Source organism: Castor canadensis, chromosome 16 (assembly GCF_047511655.1).
Source record: "Castor canadensis chromosome 16, mCasCan1.hap1v2, whole genome shotgun sequence".
NCBI classification, from domain to species: domain Eukaryota; kingdom Metazoa; phylum Chordata; class Mammalia; order Rodentia; family Castoridae; genus Castor; species Castor canadensis.
Genome location: NC_133401.1, coordinates 66,300,268 through 66,324,662, shown reverse-complemented (window position 1 = coordinate 66,324,662; position 24,395 = coordinate 66,300,268). Strand labels below are relative to the sequence as shown.

The following is a 24,395-nucleotide window of genomic DNA, read 5'->3' as shown; positions in this document are numbered from 1 at the left end:
TACACACTCCATATTAACTTACCTCTGATGGATTTCTATGTGTTGCATGGAAAGCTTGGAGGACCAAGCTTCTGGGGCCAGTGTGAGCCATGAGGGTTTTGCAATAGCCACCGCCAGCTGAACACTGTATTTCATTCAATGCTACAGTGCTTTGCCCTTGGCGGTCTGTAGGAGGAACCCCTGCATCTTCAGATGGTCCTGGGTGGTTAGAGAGTCTGCCATGTCAACCCTTGGCTCAAGATAGATTGAGTATACAAAAGTTCATGGTCAATGCCCACCATGACCTCCACTAACCTCACAACCTGGTTGTCAGTTGTCCTTGTCTCAAGGCTCTTGGCAGCATGGGAAAGAACTCATTTGCAAAGTGTTCACATGGTGGTATAGCTGGAATTGTGCCCCCATCCCTTAAAACTCATATGTTGAAGTCAGAACATGCCAGGCTCTGGTGGCTCATGCCTGAGATCCTAGCTTCAGGAGGCTGATATCAGAAGGCCTACCATTCAAGGCCAGCCTGGGAAAATAGTTCTAAAGACCCCATCTCTAAAATAACTTGCTTTGCAAGTATGAAGCCCTGGGTTTGAACTGTAGTCATACCAAAAAAGAAGTCCTAACATCCCAGGATGTCAGAACATGACCCTATAATGAGACAGGGTCTTTGCAGAGGTAATAAAGATTAACTTGGCCACAGGCAAGTACCAAGGGAAGAAGCAGGGGCTCAGGGAGAAGACGGACAACTTCAAACCAAGGAAAGGAGCCTGGAGTACATCCGTCCCTGTCAGCCCTGAAGGAACCAGCCCTGCTAACTGTTTGATCTTGGACTTCTGGGCTCCAGGGCTGTAAGGTGATTAATGTCTGTTTTTTAAGCCGCCTGGGACTTGGTTACAGTAGTCGTAACACACTAACGCACATGTGAGAGACATGTGCTCCCACAGGCATTCCAACACTAGAACTCTCCAGAACAGAAGGACCCTATGGCTCTGTAACTCTCTCTTCCTTCTCTCAAGGTGACGACTATAACACATGGGGGAAGGTACAGAGAGGAAGGACGACTTACTTCGTCTTTAGAGCCTAGTGAGTAACAGGCCAGCCCAGGAGCCAGCTGGGCTTGCCTCCACTGTCCTAATTATTGTTAATGTTTGGATAATCCCCGGAAGGTGAGTTCCTTACCGCTCTGTTTTTGGTTCTACCATATATATATATATATATATATATATATATATATATATATATATATGTCACAGTAATCATGAGTCCTCATCACCCATTACAGTAATTTATTACTGCTCTGGAGAAGTCCTATAACCTCATGCCATAGTCTATTTGTCTATTTTGTGTTACTGTAACAGAACACTGGAGACTAGGTCATTTATATAATGAGCGGTTCTGGAGGTAGGGAATTTCAATGGCAAAGTGCTGGCACCTGGCAAGGCCTTCTTGCTGCATTACAACATGGCAGAAACTAACAGGATGAGAGGGCAGGGGGTAGATCTGCCCTTTTCTCACTCATGAAGGTGAAGTCCTCATGACCTATCCCCTCATGAATGCCCCATCTCTTAACAGTGTTACAATGGCAATTACATTTCAACGTGAATCTTTTTTTTTTTTCTGGTACTGGGATTTGAATTCAGGCCCTTCACCTTCAACCACACCAGCAGCCCTTTTTTGTGATAGGGTCTTGCAAGGTATTTCCCTGGGCTGGCTTCGAACCAAGATCCTACTGATCTCTGCTTCCTGAGTAGCTAGGATTACAGGTGTGAGCCACCGGTACCGGCTTTCAATGTGAATCTTGAAGGGGACAAATATTCAAACCATAGCACCTCAGAAGAGAAATATATAGTGGTGTAGACACCAAGGCTAGAAACAGTGAATTGAAATTTAATAATAGAATTTGCCATATTAAATTTCCGACTTATCAGAATTGTTTACTGGGGCACACTGAAGACTTACTCAGTGTCACCTAGCTAAAAAGTAACAGAGTCAGGATTTGAACCCGGGCTCTGGAGTCTCAGAGCCTGGCCACTAAACCATTACACCATTGAGTATCATTTGCTTTTTATGCCTGAAAACTTCAGGCCCAATGTGACTGCTGTGGACTGAACGCCGTTCTACTGCAAATTCTTATTGTTGAAATCTACCCTAAAATGGCACTGTGGATACAGGACTTTAAGAAGTAATTAAGGTCATAAGGATGAGGCCTTAATCCGATAGGATCAGTGGGCTTATCAGAAGAGGAAGCAAGAGATTGCTCCATTATGTACCCCAAGGAAAGGCCATGTGGGGACACCATGAGAAGGAGACATCTGCAGGCCAGGAAGACAACCCTCAACAGGACCGAACCTGAGTCACCCTAATCTCAGATTTCTAGCCTCCCAAACTGGGAAAAATAAATGTCTGTTATTTGATGACCGGTTTATGGATGGTATTTTATTATGGCAGCCCAGCAGGCACCCACCAGGTCAGGGAGGGATCAGGGCTTCTTCTTTGGGCAGACCTTTTGAACATCATCCTAAGCATTTTGCAAAAGTGCTTTGCTCCTTCGCTGAGCCTAAGCAGTTGTTCCGGGCTATGTCAGGAGGCCCTGTAGCCTGTGGTTGGGTGTCCCCACTAGGCATGGTCCCCTGCTGGAGACAGGCAGCGCTGATTCTCTGAGAAGGTGAGGGGTGGGAGCTGGCAATGCCTTTCATCAGACTCAGTCTTTTTTTTTTAATCCTCACAATTCTAGCCCAAGACTGCTTCTCTCCCCCTGCACTAGGACTTTATTTATTGTGTAGAACTCTCCGCCCCCCCCACACACCTCAGGGGAAGGGCTGGGGAGCTGGGGAAAATGGGATCGATTGCACAGAATGATATCGATAGGTAATGAGTGAGTGCTAAAAATTCAAAGTTTGCCAAGAGAATAAATGCCAAATGTTTCCATCACCAGCAAAATGTTAACTATTCGATATGATGGATATGTTAATGAGCTTATTACTTATTATTACACATTACTTATTTATTATTATTTATTTATTAAAATTATTACATATTACTTCATTCGGTTTAATTATTAACACACACTAGCTGGATAAATCAATGGGATTCCCTTTGCTATTTCCATCCATGCATACAGTGGCCATTGCTGTACCTTGTTCCCTGCCCCTCAGTCCCTTGCAATCAGTCCCTCTTCTGCTTTCAGGTTGACTTTTTTTGTTTTGTTTCCACATATGACAGAGGGCATGCAGCACGTTGTCTTTGTTTTTGGTTTATTTTGCTTAATATGATGATCTCCAGTTCCATTTTGTTAATGACGGGTTTCCTTCTTTATGGCTGAATAGTACTCCATTGTGTGTGTGTGTGTGTGTGTGTGTGTGTGTGTGTGTGTGTGTGTGTGTGTATGACATATTTTCTTTATCTGTTCATCTATTACTTCATTGCAGGCTGAGCTACTCCTCCAGCTGCCATCAAGCTATGCAATGGTGGCTGCACCATTTGGTGGTCATAGGTCAAAAGGTGAGTCCTTGGGAGTTGAACGCTGGCGAGCTTCCCATGCAAAGCTAGTCTGGGGGAACCTGGAGGAAGATGAGTCTGGGTCTTGAAAGCTGGGCCTGACTGTGCTCCCTATGGCTACGGAGGGGTCTAAGCCTACCTTGGGCTCAGTGGGAAGGGGCAGCTGGCCCAGCCATATGCAATGGGGGGGTTCCTTTAATTACACAAGTTCCACATTTGTCACGTAGGATATGTGGGACCGGGTGGGTATCCTGTGGTACAGATATCGTACTTTTCAACATCCCTGTGCCAGACACCATGACAGATGTACTCACATTCTCTCACAAAACATGTTCCCCACAGACGAGAAGGTGGACTACATACAACATCCTAGTCCAGGAATCAGAAGCTTCCACACTAACCATTCAATGAATGTGAGCACCCACATTTTTTATTTTGTAGTAAAAAACCGTTTGGTTGTTAAATTTGCAGGTTAGTCTACATTTATGTTATATGATATATGAAATCACAGATGCAGAATTGAGGGGTGTTTCATTTTGTAACCACACGTTGGCCAAGCTGTGTGGCCCTGGGGGAACTGCCACGCTCCTGCTTCTGTGGTCTGTGCGAGGTGACAAGGACCTTCTGCCTCTGCGTGGAGCTGTATTTATTACGATGAGTGGACCCTCCTCCCTGCATCCTTGTCTCCTGCCTCTCCCCTCCTGGCTTCCTCTTTTCTACTCAGGGCCTCTAATGTAGGGTTGGGGTTCCTGGGGTTCCATCCTCACCCTCTGTCCATGCACTGTGTCCAAGCGAGCGATTCCATCCCTGGCTTTCAATCCCTCCCTCACTGATGCCACCTCAGCATTCTCTCTTGCCCTGGCCTCTACCTTCAATTCGAGCGTGTTGAACACAACTGTGACCTTTACCTACCCCTCAAGTCTAGAATGAGATTCTCAGCTTTCTTGTCTGAACCTGAACTCTTGGTTTCTGCCCTTGTCTCACCCCCTCGGTCCCGCTCCTGCTGAGGGAGTGCCCAGTCATGTCACACAGTTCCTGTCCCTCATCCTGAGTCAATTCTTCCCCTGGCTGGGAATCTACCTACTTCCTCCCCTTCCACCCCTGGCACCTGGTCACAGATGCTCTAGGTTCCCTCCAACACCATTGTAGGCCCTCTGTTCGGCTCCTGTCTTCTGACCCCACTCCCTAATGGGACATCTTCCATTCAGATCCCATATCAAATGATACTGACTGTGGTACTTGGGTTCCTGCCTTCTGATGCCAGCTGTCTGACCTGCCTCAGCAGGGAAAGACTGTAGGGGGCCATGTGAGTCAGCTGCAGGACCCATGGACCACCAATGCCCAACTTGGACAGTTCTCTGCAGGGTCACCACGATCTGGCCTAGCACCACCTTGGTGCACCCCCCACCACCACCTCGGTGCCCCACCTTCCCAGCTTGTAAAATGGGTACAAGCCAAGCTGGATCCCAGTCTCTTGACTCCTGGCTTCCATCACAAAAGGCTCTTTCTTGGTGGTAGGGGAAGAGAGAAAGGTGGCATGTTCCCTGCTTGCCCCCTCTGTCAGCAATACCCAAATCTCCCAGGCCACTTTAATCCACCCTGTTTAATGGAGCCCAAGCCGGCTCAGGCTTCCCTTCCCAGAGGCCGCTAATCCCTGCAGCTGGCAGCTCACCACCTGTCTCTAAAATGCCCTTTGCTCTTTCTGAGTCTGAGAGCCAAATCCCAACCTCAGACAGGAATGATGGTAAAATGTCTTGGCCCTCGCCTTGGCTCCCAACTGTGAGACGGAGAAGATCAAGTTCAGAGAATCTCACATGGTGAGAGTCAGCTCCAGGACCACTGCTTTCCACCCAAGCCAGGAGGCCTTTGTTTTTTATTTTTATGTATTTACTGGTGGTACTGGGGTTTGAATGCAGGGCCTCCTGCTAGGCAAGAGCCGTGCTTGAGCCACACCACACCTGCAGATCTTTTTGATTTTCGGTGTTTTTCAGATAGGGTCTCACTTTTGCTCACAGCTGGCCTTGGACCTAGTCCTCCTACCTCCGCCTCCTAAGTAGCTAGGATTACAGATGTGCACCACCAGACTGGCCCTCAGGAAGACTTTATAAATGACCACAGGAGCAACTCCTTAGTGTTCTATCATCCTATGCAAGAGCCGAAGGGTAAGCCAGCCTTGTCCCCTCCTTCCATCACAGGCAGCATGGGCTGGTGGGTTCAAACCATTCTGGGTGTGGATCTTGGGTGTGAATCCTAATGCCACAGGTCATCTGTGTCAGCTTGGGCATGTTAACTCACTCCTTGAGGTCTCTATTTCCCCATCTGCAAAACGGGACCAATGGAGAAGGTCACTTTTTGCAGGTTTGCTCTATGCTTGCTAATGTTAGGGGTTGCTTGCATGGTTTCTTTCTGCCCAGCCTTGCTCTTACTCCACTCACTGGTTCTATCTGGCCCTGTCACCCACTACTCACGGTTTTGCCGCTGGTGGCCAGGAGACACACACACACACACACACACACACACACACACACACACACACACACACACACAGAGAGAGAGAGGAGAGAGAGAGAGAAATGGAAAGTGGGTGAGAGGGGAGGAGAAAGCAGGAGAGGAGAAAGAACTCCGAAGGGAGGGAGAGGAGAAAAAGAAGAGATTTGAGAAGAGGAAAGAGACATCAAGCCAGAGACAGGAAAACAGACCAAGAGACCTAGAACGGAGTAAGACAGGGAGGACAGATGTGTCAGAGAGACAGTTTGAGTCAGACAGGCAACCAGGAAGGAAAGTAGCCCAGGGAGTCAGAGAAGAAGAGAGGGGAGTGAGATTCGGAGACAGCGGGCATTCCACCTCCCTGGAAGCTCAGGAGAGGTCTCCGCCCTCACCCTCAGGGCAGCCCCCCATCTCTCGCCAGAATCCTTAAATCCTCTCGCGCTTGGGGCGCTGGGCATCTGTCACAGACTTGTCCTGAGCTGCCAGGCAGCGGCTGGCGCGGGTGAGCATGGAGAGGGAGGGGGCCTGGGGATGGACCTCCAAGGAGAGAGGCTCGGGGGCTGGAAGGGTGCAAATAGCGATCGGGCAGCGCAGGGGAGTTGGGGGGGACCTTGGGAATGAGGCTCAGAGAGCGCGGAGGACCCCTGGGAGGGTCTCCTCTGTCCGATGGGGGATTGGCTGTCCCTGTCCCAGGCGCCCTGAGCGTTCTCCCGTCTTCCTCCCCGCAGTCACCTGAGCCGAGTGGATGGCGCGGCCCTGGGGCGCCGGGGCCTCGCGACTGCTGGCGCTGCTGGCGCTGCTGGCGTGGCTGGCGCGGGCGGGCGTGGCGCGCGCCGCGGGCTCGGTGCGCCTGGCCGGCGGCCTCACGCTGGGCGGCCTGTTCCCCGTGCACGCGCGGGGCGCTGCGGGCCGGGCGTGCGGGCAGCTCAAGAAGGAGCAGGGCGTGCACCGGCTGGAGGCCATGCTGTACGCGCTGGACCGCGTGAACGCCGACCCCGCGCTGCTGCCCGGCGTGCGGCTGGGCGCGCGGCTGCTGGACACCTGCTCGCGGGACACGTACGCGCTGGAGCAGGCGCTGAGCTTCGTGCAGGCGCTCATCCAGCGCCGCGGCGACGGCGACGAGGCCAGCGTGCGCTGTCCCGGGGGCGCCCCTCCGCTGCGCGCTGCGCCCCCCGAGCGCGTGGTGGCTGTCGTGGGCGCCTCGGCCAGCTCCGTCTCCATCATGGTGGCCAATGTCCTGCGCCTGTTTGCGGTGAGGACCGAGGGGCCGATTCGGTTTTCAGCATCTGCCTCCTGTCCTTGTCCATCTTTGGGGTGACTGATGGATTTCTTTACTGTCTTCTGGAAAAGTCTCGGCCCAAAGAAACACTGCCCGCTGGGGCAGACGCAGGCAGGAGTCAAATCAACCCAACCTCCCCAGCGCCCCCTTGTCTGCTCTGCCCTCTGTAATTAATTTTGCTGCATATATATCTATATGTATATAGATATATATATATTTTTTGGTCAGTACTGGGATTGGAACTCAGGGCTTCACGCTTGCGAGGCAGGTGGTCTACCACTCGAGCCACTCCACCAGCTCTGCGCTTAGCATCCGCTTTGAGTTAAGTGGACCTGGCAAGGGTGGCCTTTTCCCCAGCGGAAGCAGCCTGCGCCTTGAGCTGGACTGGCCAGAGAAGAGTGGCCTGGCCAGAGAAGAGTGGCCTGGATTTGCCCACTTGCTGAAGAGTCCTCCTTCTGTGCACAGCCTGCACAACTGTGCAAAGTGCTGCCTCCTCCCCTCCCTGTCCTCTGGAGCTTTGAGTATTTTTGAAGCGGGTCTTTCTTCCAGAGTGACAAGCAGAGGAGGGGCTGGCGGAGTGGCTCACTTCAGAATGACAAGCGGGTCTTGGACTTTGAGATAGTCCTAAAAGATCTCGTGCCTCTTCCCTTTGATCACCATTTAAATTCAATTTCAAAATGTCTGCCTTTAACCCTTATTAAGGGGACTCTGAAAGGACAGTGGACTGTCCTTTCTAGAGTGCTTATCTGCAGCACCCTGCCCTGCTCAGGTGCTGGGAATGGCCCTGCACTATCCTCCTCTTTAGAAAACTGTCCTCTGTGAGGGACAGCATGTGCCTTGCAGTCCAAGGGGACAAAGATTGGGGGCCATAGGAATCAGGGATTAGGTGTGCTTCAAATTAGAGTTTGGGGATTTTCTATAGCCTTCATCCCCTAGGAATTGTGGGACAGGGTGGGGTGGTGGTGGTGTTAGGGTGTCTGTCCCTCCAGCTCTCTGTGAAGTGTGGGAGGTTTTGCTTGAGAGTTCAGAATTTTTCCAGGAGCCTTTGCATCTGCTTAGACTTACTTCCCCCACCCAGTTGCCTCTGGATGGCAGCAGCTATGTGGAACACTCAGCATACCTTCCAGTTGGCACAGGAGAGCTAGTGTGGCCATCCTGTGTGTGTGTACTTATGTATCCCTGAGGGCATTTGGGGGTCCCCAGCCCTGCCTGTACTCTAGTTTCTGTCTCTCTGTCTTCCCCTCCAGATCTCAAACTCAAGGACCTTCAGGGGCCCGGCAGGGACTGTAGCTGTGGGAAACAGAGCCCTGTGAGCCAGGGCCCTCTACTGCCAGCTCGGCCCAAGACTGAGGTCGAGCAGCCACTCCTTATTTTCAGACACAAGCTACTCATTCATTTAAAAATGGAAGATCAGAATCACAGTGTGGGCTAGATTTGGCTCCCTGGGGACATGACTATATTTCTCCATCTAAATCTGTATCTATGTCTGTCTGTCTGTCCATCCATGCATCCATCTATCCATCTATTCCCACTGGACTGAAATCAGGCCTTTGCACTGGTCAGGTAAGCACGCTAACACTTGCGCCCCACCCCCAGCCCTTTTCGCTTTGGTTATTTTTCAGATAGGGTCTTCTACTTTTGCCCAGGCTGGCCTGGACCTCCATCCGCCATCTTGGCAGTTCCTGGTCTATGAGAGCCAATGAGGGTTTCCAGATTTTTCCCCTGCCACGTTACTGTGGTCTCAGGCATTTTAAATGAACTTCCCTGGGGAAGATCAACCTGCCATAGGAAGGTTGAGGTGAAGACTGAAGTTTCCAGGTGTGTGGCTTCTGTTAATTGAACGATAGTCAGTGGACCTTTACCCTTTTCCTCTGGCTTTCTGTCCTTTTTTGTCATCTTGTTTTTCTCCTGTCTGACCCTCACCTCTCTCCACTCTCTCCATTTTTCTTTCTCCCCATCGTCCCCTCCTCTCTTCCATACTGTCTCCACACTCTACTTTCCTTCTGTCCTGCTTCAGACAGCCCTAGAACAGCCCCAGCCCCTCCTTCCAGAACTCTCCCTCCGGACCTCCCCCCAACTTCCACTTGCTCCCCTCCCCCTCTGGCTCCTGAGTAAATCTTTCTTTAGTGTGGTTATGGTTCTGACTGCCCCCTTGGTTAACCCCTTGCTGCCTTCCCAGCCTTGTCCTGCTCTGCACACCCAGCTCCTTTCACACTTGTCACCCCCCTGCCAAGGTCTCATCCACAGTCCCTCCTGTTCATTTCTCTAATGCACACGGATAAAACCCAGCTTCAAAGGAACCAACCCTCCACTAGGCCTGACCCAGCCTCCACTGCAACACCCCCTCCAGCTCCTCTGCTCTGATCCCTGCTGGGGCTGCCACCTGCACAGGCTATGCTTCTGTGGGAATTAGGGAACATGCTTTCCCCGGAGGCTGACAAGGATGCCCCTCTCCCCCCGGGAGCAGGACTTGGATTGGTCACAGGCTGGATTTTGGCTCTTACTTCCCCTTAGCGCTGATCTCCTTGTTTAGGACACACAACTGCACTGCTGTTCGTGGTACTCTGCTCTGATGCCCACCTTCACACCTTCCATTTTCCATCGGATCCATTCATAAATCAGCCTTTTTCCCATACCTCCTGGCCTTTCTGCGTGGCCAGTCCACCTGATCCCCAGCAGCCACTGCGTTCTTCTGGGCTCTCCCTGAAGGTCCTGCTCCTCAACCTGCCAGGTCTCATTTGTGTTCACTGGTCATCACTGCCCATCTGCCCAGAGGACTCCCCAAACTGTCTGTGTCCTGTCCATGTCTCAAGTCCCCATTGCCCTCCCTCCCTAGGGTTACGGACCCTACATCCACAACCCAACTGTCCTTCCTTCCTCCAGATACCCCAGATCAGCTATGCTTCCACGGCCCCAGAGCTCAGCGACTCCACACGCTATGACTTCTTCTCCCGAGTGGTGCCACCTGACTCCTACCAGGCTCAGGCCATGGTGGACATCGTGCGGGCATTAGGTTGGAACTACGTGTCTACACTGGCCTCTGAGGGCAACTATGGCGAGAGCGGGGTTGAGGCCTTTGTGCAGATCTCCCGAGAGGCTGGTGAGCTGAGGGGAGGGGGATCCTGGGCCTCCAGAAGCTTCCAGAGGTGCGACCCATGGCTGTAGGATAGGCAGGGGCTGAGGGGTGGGGCACTGGGCCCCTGGTGGGCCTCAGGGCTGTGGCCAGGCTTGTGCCCGAGGTGGGCAGGTGCCCTTTCCCTTGGAGGACTCAGCGGCAGTCTGTGGCCTGCCGAGTAGGGTCCAGGCAAGATGTCACCCTGCAGACCCCTGGGCCAGGCCCTCAAGTGCTGACTGTGCTACATATGCAGTCACAGGCAGTGGTGGTCAGGTGGGCTGGGGTGGGGTGGGGTGGGTGGGACGACAGCTGACTTTGGCACCCCGACACCAGGGGGGGTCTGCATTGCCCAGTCTATCAAGATTCCCAGGGAACCAAAGCCCGGCGAGTTCGACAAGGTCATTAGGAGACTTATGGAGACGCCCAATGCCCGGGGCATCATCATCTTTGCCAGTGAGGATGACATCAGGTGTGACACTTGGTGCAGCAGTCACTGAGTGACTGTCCGTGAAGGTCCTGCCCCTGTGCCCCATGCTCATACCTGGACACATCAATCCCTTCCCCCCACCCCCGCCACCTTTCCGCTGCCATCTCTGACGGAGATGCGCCAAGCCCAGTCCTGGAAACAGGAGACTACCTGTCTGCTTTTATCACTCGTGGGGGTGGGGAGGGGAGGAAGGCAGGCAGTGAGTTGTCAGGGGTGGAGCCCAGGAGCCATGCATATGGGAGCAGCAGGAGGCTACAGACCCATGTCCTGAAATCTGCATGGCCCAGAGCCAGCTGGGGCTGTTCCCCCATCCCAGGAGGCTGGGTATGACACTGTGAACACACCTGGGGAGAGGAATGGCTTCTGAATGGCCTTCATTTTCTCCCCAAGGAGACCTCTATGTTAGCCCATTTTCACTACTATTATAAAATACCAGAGACTGGGAAATTTATAAAGAGAAGAGGTGGATTTAGCTCATGGTTTTGGAGTCCAAATTTCTAAGCAGCATGCGAGTTCTGGCGAGCACCTCTCCACCTCTGGGCAGGAGTGAGTGACAGGGAGAGATCACCTGGTGAGACAGGAAGCCAGAGAGCAGGGAGGGGCCAGGCTCAATCTCTGATAACGATTCACTCTCAGAGCTAACCAGGGTCCCTGGAGAACTACTTAACTCCCCCAGAAAGCCATGCCCAGTGACCCAGGGACCTTGCCTTTTGCTCCGCCTCTTAAAGGTCCTACCACCTCCCACCATCACCACACTGAGGATCAACTCCCAGGGACACACCCCAACCATATCCAAACCATAGCACCCATTGAGGGCCAGTGTGAAGTGGGAGTGTGCAGGCAGACTTGGGGTTGAGATAAAGCCTAAGGAAATCACCCTAAATACCCTACACCCTGTTTTCTCTGATAGTCAGGCTTCTGGTGAGTGACATGGAGGGGACAGATTGATAAAGAATGGGAAGTGACCAAGGCTAATTTGGAGAAGGATCCTAAGTCTTCACTCATCCCAGCTCTGTTCCTGCCAGGAGGGTCCTGGAGGCGACACGCCAGGCCAACCTGACCAGTCACTTCCTGTGGGTTGGCTCAGACAGTTGGGGATCCAAGACCTCACCGATCCTGAGCCTAGAGGATGTGGCTGTGGGGGCGATCACCATCCTGCCCAAAAGGGCCTCCATCGACGGTGAGTCAGGCCTGCTGTGTCCCCACCCCCACTCATCCTCCCCAGCATCTCCTCTTGGAGATGCTCATTTTCCACATCTGCGTCATTGGTACAGCAGCCTGGGTCCCTTCTAGGATTCCCAGAGTCTGTGATTTTGAGATGAGCAGCCTGGGTTGAAGGCAGTGAGCCAGTGATGTTCTCAAAGCCCTGCGCTCTGTCCCCACTTCAGTTCCACCATCCTCTGTGGTTGCTTTGTGTCGTTGCGCTGTGGCCTCATATTCACAAGATGGGTGCAGAAGCTCCATCCATTACATATTCACAGCAGCATTTTAACCAGAAAGGAAGGAGTAAGGATAAAAGTCAAGTGGTGGGGCATGGCTGGCTCAGATGGCTGCCACCCTCCTCCCTGTTAGGATTTGACCAGTACTTCATGACTCGCTCCCTGGAGAACAACCGCAGGAACATCTGGTTTGCCGAATTCTGGGAAGAGAATTTTAACTGCAAACTGACCAGCTCAGGGGGTCATTCAGATGATTCCACCCGCAAATGCACAGGTGAGAGCTGCCAGAGATGGGGAGATGTGACAAGGGAGGAGGTGGGAGGCCAGGTTTGGTGCCTGGGGGCCAGGCACACTTCCTCTGGGCATCCTAGGACAGGTGAAGAACGCATTGGCCAGGACTCCGCCTATGAGCAGGAGGGGAAGGTGCAGTTTGTGATTGACGCTGTGTACGCCATCGCCCACGCACTCCACAGCATGCACCAGGAGCTGTGTCCCAACCACACAGGCCTGTGCCCAGCAATGGAGCCCACGGACGGGAGGACACTGCTGCAGTACATTCGAGCTGTTCGCTTCAATGGTAAGCAGGTGACGGGTCTTAGGACAGTAAGGGAAGATGGCTAGTGTGGATTTCACTGCAGGACCCAGGACAACCGAGGATGAAAGATATAGGAGAGGCAGAATGGTGGAGGGGACACTGCAGCTGATTGCTGGACACTTGAGCCAAGTTCTGGTGTCTCCTTTTTAACTCTCCCCAGCCTTCAGCGGCCTCTACCCTAATATGCCACACTTAGGTGTTGGGGAACTTCTCTGTGATCTGTTCTGCCTGGACCCCTCAGCGGGTCACATACACTCCCCTCCACTGCACAGAGCTGGGAGGTCCCTGAACTCTGGGGCACACATGGGGCACAGTTAAGACTCCATGAAGGGCTGGCCCCTGTGGACTTGCTGTCTGCTCAAGCCCCAGTGAGGCTCTGAGCTGCTGGAGTGTAAGCTGTACCAAGTCAGTGCGCCAAATAACGTCCCCAGCAGACCCAGATGGACTCAGGCTGAGCGTGTGGCTTGCCCGGCTCGGAGGCATGCCTTTTTCTGTTCAATTACCATCCTTCGTGAAAGTAAAGCTCCTTTCCATCACCAGTGTTTACTACCTTCTGTCTGCCATGCTGCTGCTGAGTGAGCCGATTTCATCTCACGCCTGCCCCGCTCCAGAGCTGCTAGGACAAGCTTCTAAAAGAAAGAAAGCCAACTGCTCAAGTCAGAACTAATTTCATGGCATCTGATTCAGACGTGCAACCCTGAAGGTGTCCTGTAGCCTAGATAGCCAAGCTTTCTCTTTTCTTTTTACATTGTGGTAAAACACACATAACAAAATTTACTATCTTAATCTTTTTTTTTTTTTTTTTTGGTGGGACTAGGGTTTGAACTCAGGGCTTTGTGAGGCAGGTAGTTGACTGCTTGAGCCACATCTCCAGCCCTTTTTGCTCTGGTTATTTTGGAGATAGGGTCTGTCTTGTTGCCCAGGCAGGTCTGGTTCTCGATCTTTCTATTTTATGCTTCCAGCCATAGCTGGGATGACAGGTGGGCACCACAATGCCCAGCTTTTTTCCACTGGGACCAGGTCTTGCAAACTTTTTTCCAGGGCTGGCCTCAGACCATGACCTCTCCATCTCAGCCTACTGCATAGCTTGGGATAGCAGGTGCATGCCACCACACCCAGCTATTTGTTGAGACGGGATCTTGCAAATTTTTGTTTGCCCAGCCTGGCCTCAAACCTTGATCCTCCAGATCTCAGCCTCCCAAGAAGCTAGGATTACAGGTGTGAACCATGAGCACCTGGCTTATCCAAGTGATTTTTAAGTGTACAGTTAAGTGGCGTTCAGTACGTTCACATGCTATGCAATCATCACAGCCACCCATCTCCAGAGCTCTTTTCTTCTTATAGAAGCAAAACCCATTAAACAGCTCCTCATATCCTATCTTTCTACCCTAGCAACCACCATTCTTCCTCTCTCTCTATGACGCTAACTGCTCTAGGTAGCACATGTAAGCGGACTCCTCCAGCATTTGCATTTTTGTGGTTGACTTTTTTCATAATGCTCTAAAGCCAGAATTCCCTTCCTTGTGAAGGGTGAGTAATATTCCATTCTGTGCCTATCTCACATTTGTTTTTCTGTTCCTTCATCCCTGGGCACTTGGGTTGTCTGCCTTTTGGCTATTGGGAGTAGAGCCTATGAACACGGATATGCAAATATCTCTCTAATTCCCCGCTTCCTGTTCTCCTGGGTAAATAGCCAGGAATGGAATAGATTCATATGGTAATTCTGCTTTTAAAAAGTGGTTTTTTTTTTAATGATACTGGGGTTTGAGCCACACCTTGAGCCACTCCACCAGCCCTTTTATTGAGAGGAGTTTTTTTGAGATAGGGTCTCTCAAACTATTTGCCCCGGGTGGCTTCAGACCACAGTCCTCCTGATCTCTGCCCCCTGAGTAGCTAGGATTACAGGCGTGAGCCACCAGCTCCCAGCTGCTTTTTAAGTTTTTGAGGAGCCACCATACTGGTTCGCACGGCAGTTGCTCCATTTAACTCTCCCATCAACAGGGCACGAGGGCTCCATTTGCTGACTGTTCCTGCAAGCACCTGTTATTTGCTATTTCTTGATAGTAGCCACCCTCATGGCTGTGAGGTGGCATCTCATGGTTTGACTTGCATCTCCCTGATATTAGTGAAAATGAGCATCTCACGGGCTCTGTGATCTCTCCCTTAATCCTGGCTGGTTCTGGAGGCCTCCCCAGGAGGCTGAAGAGCCAGCTGAGGATAACAGGCTCTCCTTGCAGGCAGTGCTGGGACCCCAGTGATGTTCAATGAGAACGGAGACGCGCCAGGGCGTTATGACATCTTCCAATACCAGGCGACCAATGGCAGTGCCAGCAGTGGCAGGTACCAGGCCGTAGGCCAGTGGGCAGAGGCCCTCAGACTGGATGTAAGTGGCCCAGACCAAGCTCTTGGTAGAGGTGACAGGCCCTCAAATCCTGGCAGCAGTGGTCACCAGCCCGTGTTTCATCTGTCCCAGGTGGAAGCCCTGCAATGGTCAAGTGACCCCCACGAGGTGCCACCATCACAATGCAGCCTCCCCTGTAGGCCAGGAGAGCGGAAGAAGATGGTGAAGGGTGTGCCCTGCTGTTGGCACTGCGAGGCCTGTGATGGGTACCGCTTCCAGGTGGATGAGTTCACCTGTGAGGCCTGCCCTGGGGACATGAGGCCCACGCCCAACCACACAGGCTGTCGCCCCACGCCTGTGGTCCGCCTGACCTGGTCCTCCCCCTGGGCAGCCCCGCCCCTGCTCCTGGCTGGGGTGGGCATCATGGCCACCACCACAGTGGTGGGCACCTTCGTGAGACACAACAACACCCCCATCGTCCGCGCCTCGGGTCGTGAGCTCAGCTACGTGCTGCTCACCGGCATCTTCCTCATCTATGCCATCACCTTCCTCATGGTGGCCGAGCCCGGGGCGACCGTCTGTGCAGGCCGTAGACTCTTCCTGGGCCTGGGCACCACGCTCAGCTACTCCGCCCTCTTCACCAAGACCAACCGCATCTACCGGATTTTCGAGCAAGGGAAGCGCTCTGTCACCCCCCCACCCTTCATCAGCCCCACGTCACAGCTCGTCATCACCTTCAGCCTCACCTCACTGCAGGTGGGTCCCCAGACTCCCCAGGGGACAGGGTGGGTGCATCAGGGACTGGGACCGGGGACAGGGCATGGAAGTGGGGTGGGGTCTGTTCCCAACCTTACTGTTCAGAGAAATAGTGCTTCTAGAGTCACTCTTTTCAGTTTTATTTCTTGCGTTGAAAAGAAATCAAAGCCACAGAAGAGAGAGAGAGCCTGATCTGGGAAGAACTCATTTAGGAAAAAGGGTCACCCAGGTGGGGAGCCAAAGCACCAGCTGTTTCACATATGACAGTGCAATTATTCTTGTAAATTAAATGTGCACTTGCACAACTTGGCTCACATCTGAAAACAGGGCAAGGAGAAACGCCACTGATTTACCTGAAGCGAACTGATTCCCGCAAGGGAGGTCCCACTGGCCAGGTCCCTGGATGATATGAATGGGAGGCACAGGACCCACTGTTACCCTGCAGTGGAGGATCAAACCCCATCTCACGGGCAGTTCTTCATGATGTAATGTCCATTTGCAACAGAGGTCCTGTGGGGTTTTCCCTGAAATGCTCAGATTACAGTGTTGGACTGCAGCACAGCCCAGAAAGGCCTGGAGTTTCCTCTGCAGAGGGAACTTGGGGAGGTGGACTGGTATGACAGTGAAGATTCAGCCAGGCTCTGTGGGTGCCATCACCGTCACATTGCTCAGCCTGCTGGACATGGTGCAATCTCCACTGCAGACGAGCCTTTCTCCCAACCCACCTGTGTGCCATGCTCATTTGCGCCCAGGGCGTGGTTTGTGCACTTCTCCATGCTTGGGTGCTCTTCTTTCCTCCAGAATTCACCCTGAGCTTCTCCTCATCAGCCCAGAATTTCAGTGCCCACAGCATCCTGAGGAGGTGTCTCAACTTCCTAGCCTAAAACACTCCAGGTCTCCCCAAACTCACAGGATGGAAATGCTCAGGCTATATATAGTCAGTGTCGCCCTCCCTGCTCCCAAGCACCCTGGGCTCATCTACCCAGCCTCACCTGAGTGGGCTTCCCACATCACACTCTCCTTTCTAGATCTAACACACCTCTTGGAAGAGCCACACCTTCAGCTTTTCTAGGTACTTCTGCCAATAGATGGGTGTACAGTGGTATCTCATTGTTCTTTCAACTTCCCTGCTAGTGCACTTGACCTTTGGAATTTCCTCTTCTGTGACTAGCCTGTTCCTTTTGCTCGTTTTCTGTTATTTTGTAGGAGTTCACTACATATACACAGTGCTGGTTCATTATTGATTACATGGGGTGCAAAATCAGAGGGGGCACCTTGGTTAGCTGTTCCTGTGCACTGCTGGCCCTGGGTTCTAGTTTCGCATAAGTGACTTTCCTCCCCTCAGAGCCTGTTCTAAGAGGAGTTTCCTCGTTGTTTCCTGGACAGAGGGTGGGGTTTATTTTACAAGTCCCTTGTTTATAGAGATGCTGCCATTGAGAGACTCACAGGAAGGGGCTCCTTCTAGATGAACAGATTACTAGAAAGTGTTCCTTCCTGCAGGATGCACAGCATGGCGCTGGAGTGCTTGCTGGATTTCAGCTCCCCCTGCAACCCACCACCCCCCATCAGGCACTCTCGTGAGCAACCTGCACGAACATAAGAGGCAGCTTGCAGGGGCTCCGCTTTATAGGTCAATTGGTTTCTGCTTCTCAGCTTTCCTTGGCTCAAGCTTGTGTCTTTGGCCACTGTGAAGGGATTGAAACTCCATCTCCTCTCCGTTAGGGCTTGCTCTGACTCTCACGCCCTCCAGGCCAACCACATCAGCTCACAGCTTACTATTCTTGTTTCTACCTGCGGATGCCCTTATTTTGAGCATTTCTGTGCACCCACACTTAATCTCAGATTTTGTTCAGTTCTCTGTGTTTGGAGAGGGAAGGAGTTCTTAGGAACGAGGTTTGCTGTATCGCTGGATGTGATCAAGCTGTTTTTCACACCCATGAAGTGGCCATAGCAAGGATACCTAGGGGTTGTGAAGACAGAACATCCGTGGCACCTGTACCTTCTATTCCCTGAAGATAGCGTCCTGTCCTCATAACAGATTATAAAAGTCCATTCTGAAAATGGAGAGACTGAGGCCAAGAAAGAACTGTGTTTAGGGCCATGGCTCCACAGCCTCCTACCCCAGTTACCATATCTTAAAGGGCTCAAGTACCTGTCCTTAGCAATGGTTAGAAACAGAACAAGGATGTCACGTTGCTCCTTCCTCAGCAAGCCCCTGCTGTGGTCAACACAGCCCCTCCGCACAGTCCTTTTCACCATCTGCCAGAAACACAGGCATGGCTGGCTCCTCCTGGACAGCCCTCCCGCCTCACAGTGGTTCTCTCAGGCATGAGTGTCCCACTTAGTAGGTCAGGAGACTCACAAAGATCCTAACCTGCCAGAGACCTAGGTCAAGGGTTGGGACAGGCATGTCCCCGGAGGAGGGTGTGTTCCTGACATGCCCTTGGCTCCTGCAGGTGGTAGGAGTGATAGCATGGCTAGGGGCTCAGCCCCCACACAGCGTGATTGACTATGAGGAACAGAGGACAGTGGATCCGGAGCAGGCCAGGGGTGTGCTCAAGTGTGACATGTCGGATCTGTCCCTCATCGCATGCCTGGGCTACAGCCTCCTGCTCATGGTCACGTGCACTGTGTATGCCATCAAGGCCCGAGGTGTCCCTGAGACCTTCAATGAGGCCAAGCCCATCGGCTTCACCATGTACACCACATGCATCATCTGGCTGGCTTTTGTCCCCATCTTCTTTGGCACTGCCCAGTCAGCTGAAAAGGTAATCAGAACCCCAGTAGATTTTGTTGTCTGTTTCCTGCCTGTCCACTGAAGGTCTTGGTTGTCCAAGAGCTGGGGAGCCAGTTGCAGTGGTGGGAGTGGGAGTGATAATGTGGCTGGGCCACCCATTGGATGTTCCATTATTTGAATGATTGTTGGTGGGTTGATCCAATGTGCTCAAATACTCATTCGCTCATTTGTCTTTGCGGTATTCCTGTGCAAAGGACATTCCTTTGTCCATTCATTCATTCACTCACTCATTCTTCCAATCTTCTTCTCTACTTCCATTCTTCCTAGCTTGCTTTTTGTTTCTTCATTCTTTACATCACTTAGCTCATTAGTGTACCTGTGCACTCGCTTGCTCATTCATGTGCTTTTCATTTATACAGCAGGGCATCCGTTCATTGGTTCATGCCATTCACTTGCTTGCTCATTTGCAAGTTTGTGAGCACCCCGATCACGCATTCGTTTGTATCTTTGAAAGCATGCTCACTCGCTCACTACGTGCTCTTCAGACATAGGGACCATTTCCGCAAGTGTTGCTGACTTCCTTCCTAAAACTGGCTCAGTCCTGTGTCACTCATCCTCCTTGCTGCGATGCCAGGGCCACACTGTGACTCGACTTCTTCCTGCTACCTCACCTCTGCTTATGCCGCCTTTTTCTTCGTGCCCACTCTTACTCACCTGACTGAAGACACCTCCAGTCTCTGTGCTAACAAAGTTGGGGGAAATTGTGAGAGAACTTGTCCCATCTTGTCCTCTCCCCTGTGACTTAGATCTACATCCAGACAACCACACTGACCGTGTCGTTGAGCCTGAGTGCATCGGTGTCCCTTGGCATGCTCTATGTGCCCAAGACCTATGTCATCCTGTTCCATCCGGAGCAGAATGTGCAGAAGCGGAAGAGGAGCCTCAAGAAGACCTCCACAATGGCGGCCCCACCCAAGGGCGAGGACGCAGAAGACCCCAAGTAGCAGGGTGGGGTGTGAACAGGACAGGTTGCTCCCTGTCCTGTCTTTTCTTCCTCTTAATTTACAGTGAAATTGTAAAGAGTCAGGGTCCAAGAGAACATTCAGAGGTAGGGAGTCCGTGAAGCCCACACCCAGCTTGCCTTCGGGAGGAACTGGACCCGCACTCCACATTTGATCTCTGCTTTTTATATATGTCAGCCTCATACTTTCTGCAGACCAGGCTTTCTATCCATGGTAGAAAATGGCCAATGACAGGAATCTGCCTCAGAGAGGTACTAAATACACTCTCTGGGCTTCTGGATGAAGCCCAGGCATGGCCCAGTTCGAGTGAGATTTCCACCCCTGATCAATGACCATAACCTGGGAACTGGGTTGTGGGTGAGAACGTGGAGACCCCAGTATGAAGTTCAGGGCAGTGCAGCCTCTGCAAGAGAAAACCTAGGTCTATATTCTGGGCTGAGTGACTTGGGTTCATGCAAATATCCTGCTAGTACAGATCCTGGGTGAGAGCCCTGTGACCAGAGGAGGGATCTACAGGAGACAGTGGTGTGGGCCAGGGAATTGGGGCACATTTCAGCGAGGTCAAGAGCTCTTGTCCCCAGGGATTGGAGAGTATCACTTAGACTATCGGCTGCTTTCCTTTCCCGTGTGTACTCCCTTGAATTTCCCCCACCTTAAGAAATTCGGATACACTTGTGAGGTGTCAAGGGTGTGGGAATGGAGGAATGGGGTGGCCTTTGTGCCCTCTGATGGTAGTGTGGGGTTCTGTTCAGGAGAGCCAGGTTGGGATCAGAGATACAGCTGTGCTCATGATGAGGAGAAAGTTCATGTTCACGACTTAGGATGGATATAGAAACTCCTCTTCCAGTATGTTCTGAGAGGTCACCTTCCAAAAGGCGGACTTGAAAGGTGGACTCGGGGCACCGGGAGGAAGAGCACAAAGTTCAGATGTGTGAACTTCCATTTTTCAGTCACCTTTCTTCTAAAGTGCTGGGAGTAGAATTTAAATGTACTAAGTTGATTTTTTTATTTATCATGAATTCTCCAGTATTTAATGTCCAAAGCTCATTTTGACAGTGACCACGCTTCATACAATGTACAGATTCTCTGATGCATGTGAGTTTTGACCTTGGGATGAGATGTTTCTCCTTTAAAAAAAATTAACAGGGCTTCTCTTCAGAATAACACTTCTGGGGTCGGGATGCTCCTCCCTCACGTGTGCACTGCTGTGGTTTACACAGCGTGAAGCATGAAGTTTCATTTACTGCTGAAGACTGTCCAAGTTTGTCACTTTGCAGGGCTCTTCTCCTGCCTTGGGTTCTCCGACATGGGCTGAGCTGTGTTTTCTTACCAAAGGTCTTTCCATCTTGGATGAAAAGAGAGCCCATAATCTACAAATGAAGGTTCTCTAGCACTTACTGTTTTTGTGTTTCTCCCAGTATGGATTCTCTGATGTACAGTGAGTTTTTCTTTAGTTTTTGAAGTTGTTGGGTTTTTTCTTTTCTTTTTTTTTTTTTTTTGGTAGTACTGAAGTTTGACTTCAGGACCTTCCACTTGCTAGGCAGGCATTTCACCTCGAGACCCACCGTTAGCCTGTGCAGTAAGTTTTGACTTTGAGTTAAAAAGCTTTCCCACATATTTCTTTGGCATGTGTGTGTTTTTCCCCAGTCTGCACCCTATGACTTAGATTTCTCAGTAAAAGTGTTTGCACATTGATGGCACTTAGAGCACTTCTTGCCAATGTGAGGTTTCTGACCTTGAGTCCTGGCTTCCTGCTGAAGACTTCCACACTCCCCACGTTCTTTCCTCTCTGTCTCTCAGATGACAATTCGTTGAACCACAGTGAGTCCCACCTTCCTCCCGAGGGCTTCCTCACTGTCTTTCTACTGGGCCGTAGAACAACCTACTTTGTGTAGAGCAGGGCATTCTCTTATTTAGTACATTTGTGAGGTTTCTCTCCTTTCTGAGTTCTCCAGTGTAAACAAAGTATGACTTCCACAAGAGGCTTTTCCACACTAAGTGTATAAAGAACATTGCTCCCTTTGGTCATTTTTTTTTGATGTTCAGTGGAGAGCTGACAATTTCCTAAAGATTTCCCCATGGGATTTTCTTGCTGCATGGTTTTGAATTCTCTGGTGCCTGGCTAATCTAACTGAACCCCTGAATAAAGTTTTGTGGACTTTAAAAAATTTGTGGACTTTATAAGGCATTCTGCTAAAATGGTTTCTCTCCCATTGAATAAGTGCTAGGTTTTACCTGCAGGCCTTCTCAGATTCACTGCCCTGGAATACAAGAAATTCAGTTTACTCCTCCCTGACATAAATTATATGTTCCAGTGAAGGTGGAGTTCTGGACAGGAGGCTTCTTTTATATTTATTGCAGTTACAATGCTTCTCTCCAATATTCAAAGCAGAGTAAGATCACATGTTGGTAAGAGCTTTATCCACCTAATAATGATCATTTCTCCTGTAGTCCGAGGGGCTGAGACCTGTGTAGGAGGGCTTTTTTATATTAGTTATATTCCTACACTTTCTCACCGGTGTGACTTTTTTTTTTTTGACACAATACAGCTTTGTCACATCTACTACACTTTTGCTCTTTGGAAATTTCCCCCTAATTCATTATACACACTGCCTTTCACTTTATCCAGTGAGTTCTTGTTAAATAAATATAACCTTTCCCAGAAGTTTGACTTTGGTCTTCTGATGCTTCTTTATACATAGCTATTGGTTCTCAGGACTCCTTAAAGTGTAATGAAATGCAGAATTCTAGGCAAATCTTTCCATCATTTTATAGGATGGAACAGCGAGTGGATACCTTTTTTTCTAAAATGAAAAATTCCAAAGTATAAATGTTTTTCATCTCTTGGGGGAAAACCTGCTTTAGTTTTGGATGGACAGAAACAGAATACTGACAGCTATTACAAGAAGCTTCAGAAGTTTCAAAGATGACTTTTCAACCTATGGAGAAAAAGGTAAAGAAATGCAAAGGGTAGGAACCAAGGCAGGACAAGGGTCTGATGAGCAGGGACGGAGTGGGAGGATTGGAAGGAAGAGGCAGACAAAGGCATGAGCGGCCTTTATGAATTAGTGAAGGACTGGTTTTGGGGATTTTAATTAAGCCTTACCATTTGTGGGTACTGTCTTAGTATTTTAGGGCTGCTATCAGATTGGGTGGCTCGAAAACATCAGGCATCATGTCTCACAGTTATGGGGGCTGGGAGGTCCAAGCTCAGGGTACTGGCAAATTTGGTGTCTAGTGAGGACCTATTTCATAGCTCATAAATGGCATCCTCTCACTTTGTCCTCACATGTCAGAAGAGCCAAGGGAGCTTTCTGGGGTCTCTTTTAATAAGGGCACTAATTCCACTCATGAGGGCTCCATCCTCATGTCCTCCCAAAAGCCCCTCCTCCAAATATCTTCACAATGGAGGTTAGGATTTTGACAAGAATTGCAGTGGGATACAAACACTCAACCTATAGCAATTGCTATGGCATATTAACTAGTCTTCCTGCTTCTAGTACCTTTTCTCTCTTATCCATCCTACACACGAATCAAAAGTAATTGTTCCATGGCACTATGTTGCTATGATCCCATTGCTGGGGTCCTTTCCTAGCACCTCCATCTGGTTTGACTAGCTCTAATATTTACCTACAGACTCAAAAACAGAACTAGAAGGTACATTAGTCTATCGGATCCCAGGCAGAGTTCACTGATAGAAATTTGCTGGATTAACTATCATTAGGTTATTCTATTAAGAGTTCTTGAATGCTGAATTTACCTGTAGTGTCAACATGAGTTATTTTTCCCATTTTGATTTGCCAGCTAGGGAAAATTTCGAGGATCACAGACCTTGTTTTGCCCCCACCCTTTACTTCCTAAAGTCAACTTTCGTATCTTGAAGTTGTATGGCTTTAAGATTACAATTTTTTGAGATCAACTCCGGCTCTGCCACTCACTAGATAGATAACCTTGGGCAAGATAATTCATCTCTTACAGATACTGATAGTCATAGTCACTTACAGCCACAGTCTCTGTAATGATTCCTGTGGAGATGCCTAAATCACTGACCCCTCACCCCCATATACCTACCACTGACTCTCCCAGTCCTGCCACACACTGCCCATGGAGACCCCATAGCTATAGTCTCAGGATCCATGCTCATTGCCCTCCTACTCCCCGCCCTAACTAACTACTCATTATTATTCCACCAAAACCCCCAGGTGCTTACTCTTGTGCTAAGCACCTGTGTCACCTCAGTAGACAATACAGACATTGACTGGTTCCTTCACGGGACTTATATCATAGTGGTAGAGACAATAAACCATAAAAAAAGACAAATCAACAAACCACATGTTATATTAAAAGGTGACCAGTGCTATAGAAAATATAGTAGAGTAGGTGAAGGGCAGTAGGGAGCTGGATGTGATGGGCTGAAAATCCAAATAGAGTTGGCCCATGATAGGCTTAATATGAAGAGGGTGGTACTGTGCCATGGGCATTCTGGTGGAAGAGAGGCCCAGCAGATGGAGCAGTGAGTACAGGAGCACTCCTGGTGTGTGTGAGGACCTATTAAAACATTTATTGTAGCCTGGTAAGGGAAGGAAACACTGTGAGAAAGCTAAGTGAGTATCTCATTCAGAGTTTCCCAGAGAAACAGACTCAGAACCAG

The 24,395-nt window shown here is 50.5% G+C and overlaps 1 protein-coding gene across 1 annotated transcript; it reads left to right on the top strand.

Moving 5' to 3' along the window:
* Nucleotides 1-10,142: 10,142 nt before the first annotated feature.
* On the top strand, nucleotides 10,143-19,739 carry Grm6 (glutamate metabotropic receptor 6). The gene is made up of 9 exons (XM_020166813.2): nucleotides 10,143-10,352; nucleotides 10,701-10,836; nucleotides 11,880-12,034; nucleotides 12,427-12,567; nucleotides 12,670-12,870; nucleotides 15,126-15,271; nucleotides 15,362-15,985; nucleotides 18,442-18,753; nucleotides 19,529-19,739. The coding sequence occupies exons 1-9, from the start codon at nucleotides 10,241-10,243 to the stop codon at nucleotides 19,724-19,726; spliced, it is 2,025 nt and encodes a 674-aa protein (XP_020022402.2). The 5' UTR covers nucleotides 10,143-10,240; the 3' UTR covers nucleotides 19,727-19,739.
* The last annotated feature ends 4,656 nt before the right edge of the window (nucleotides 19,740-24,395 follow it).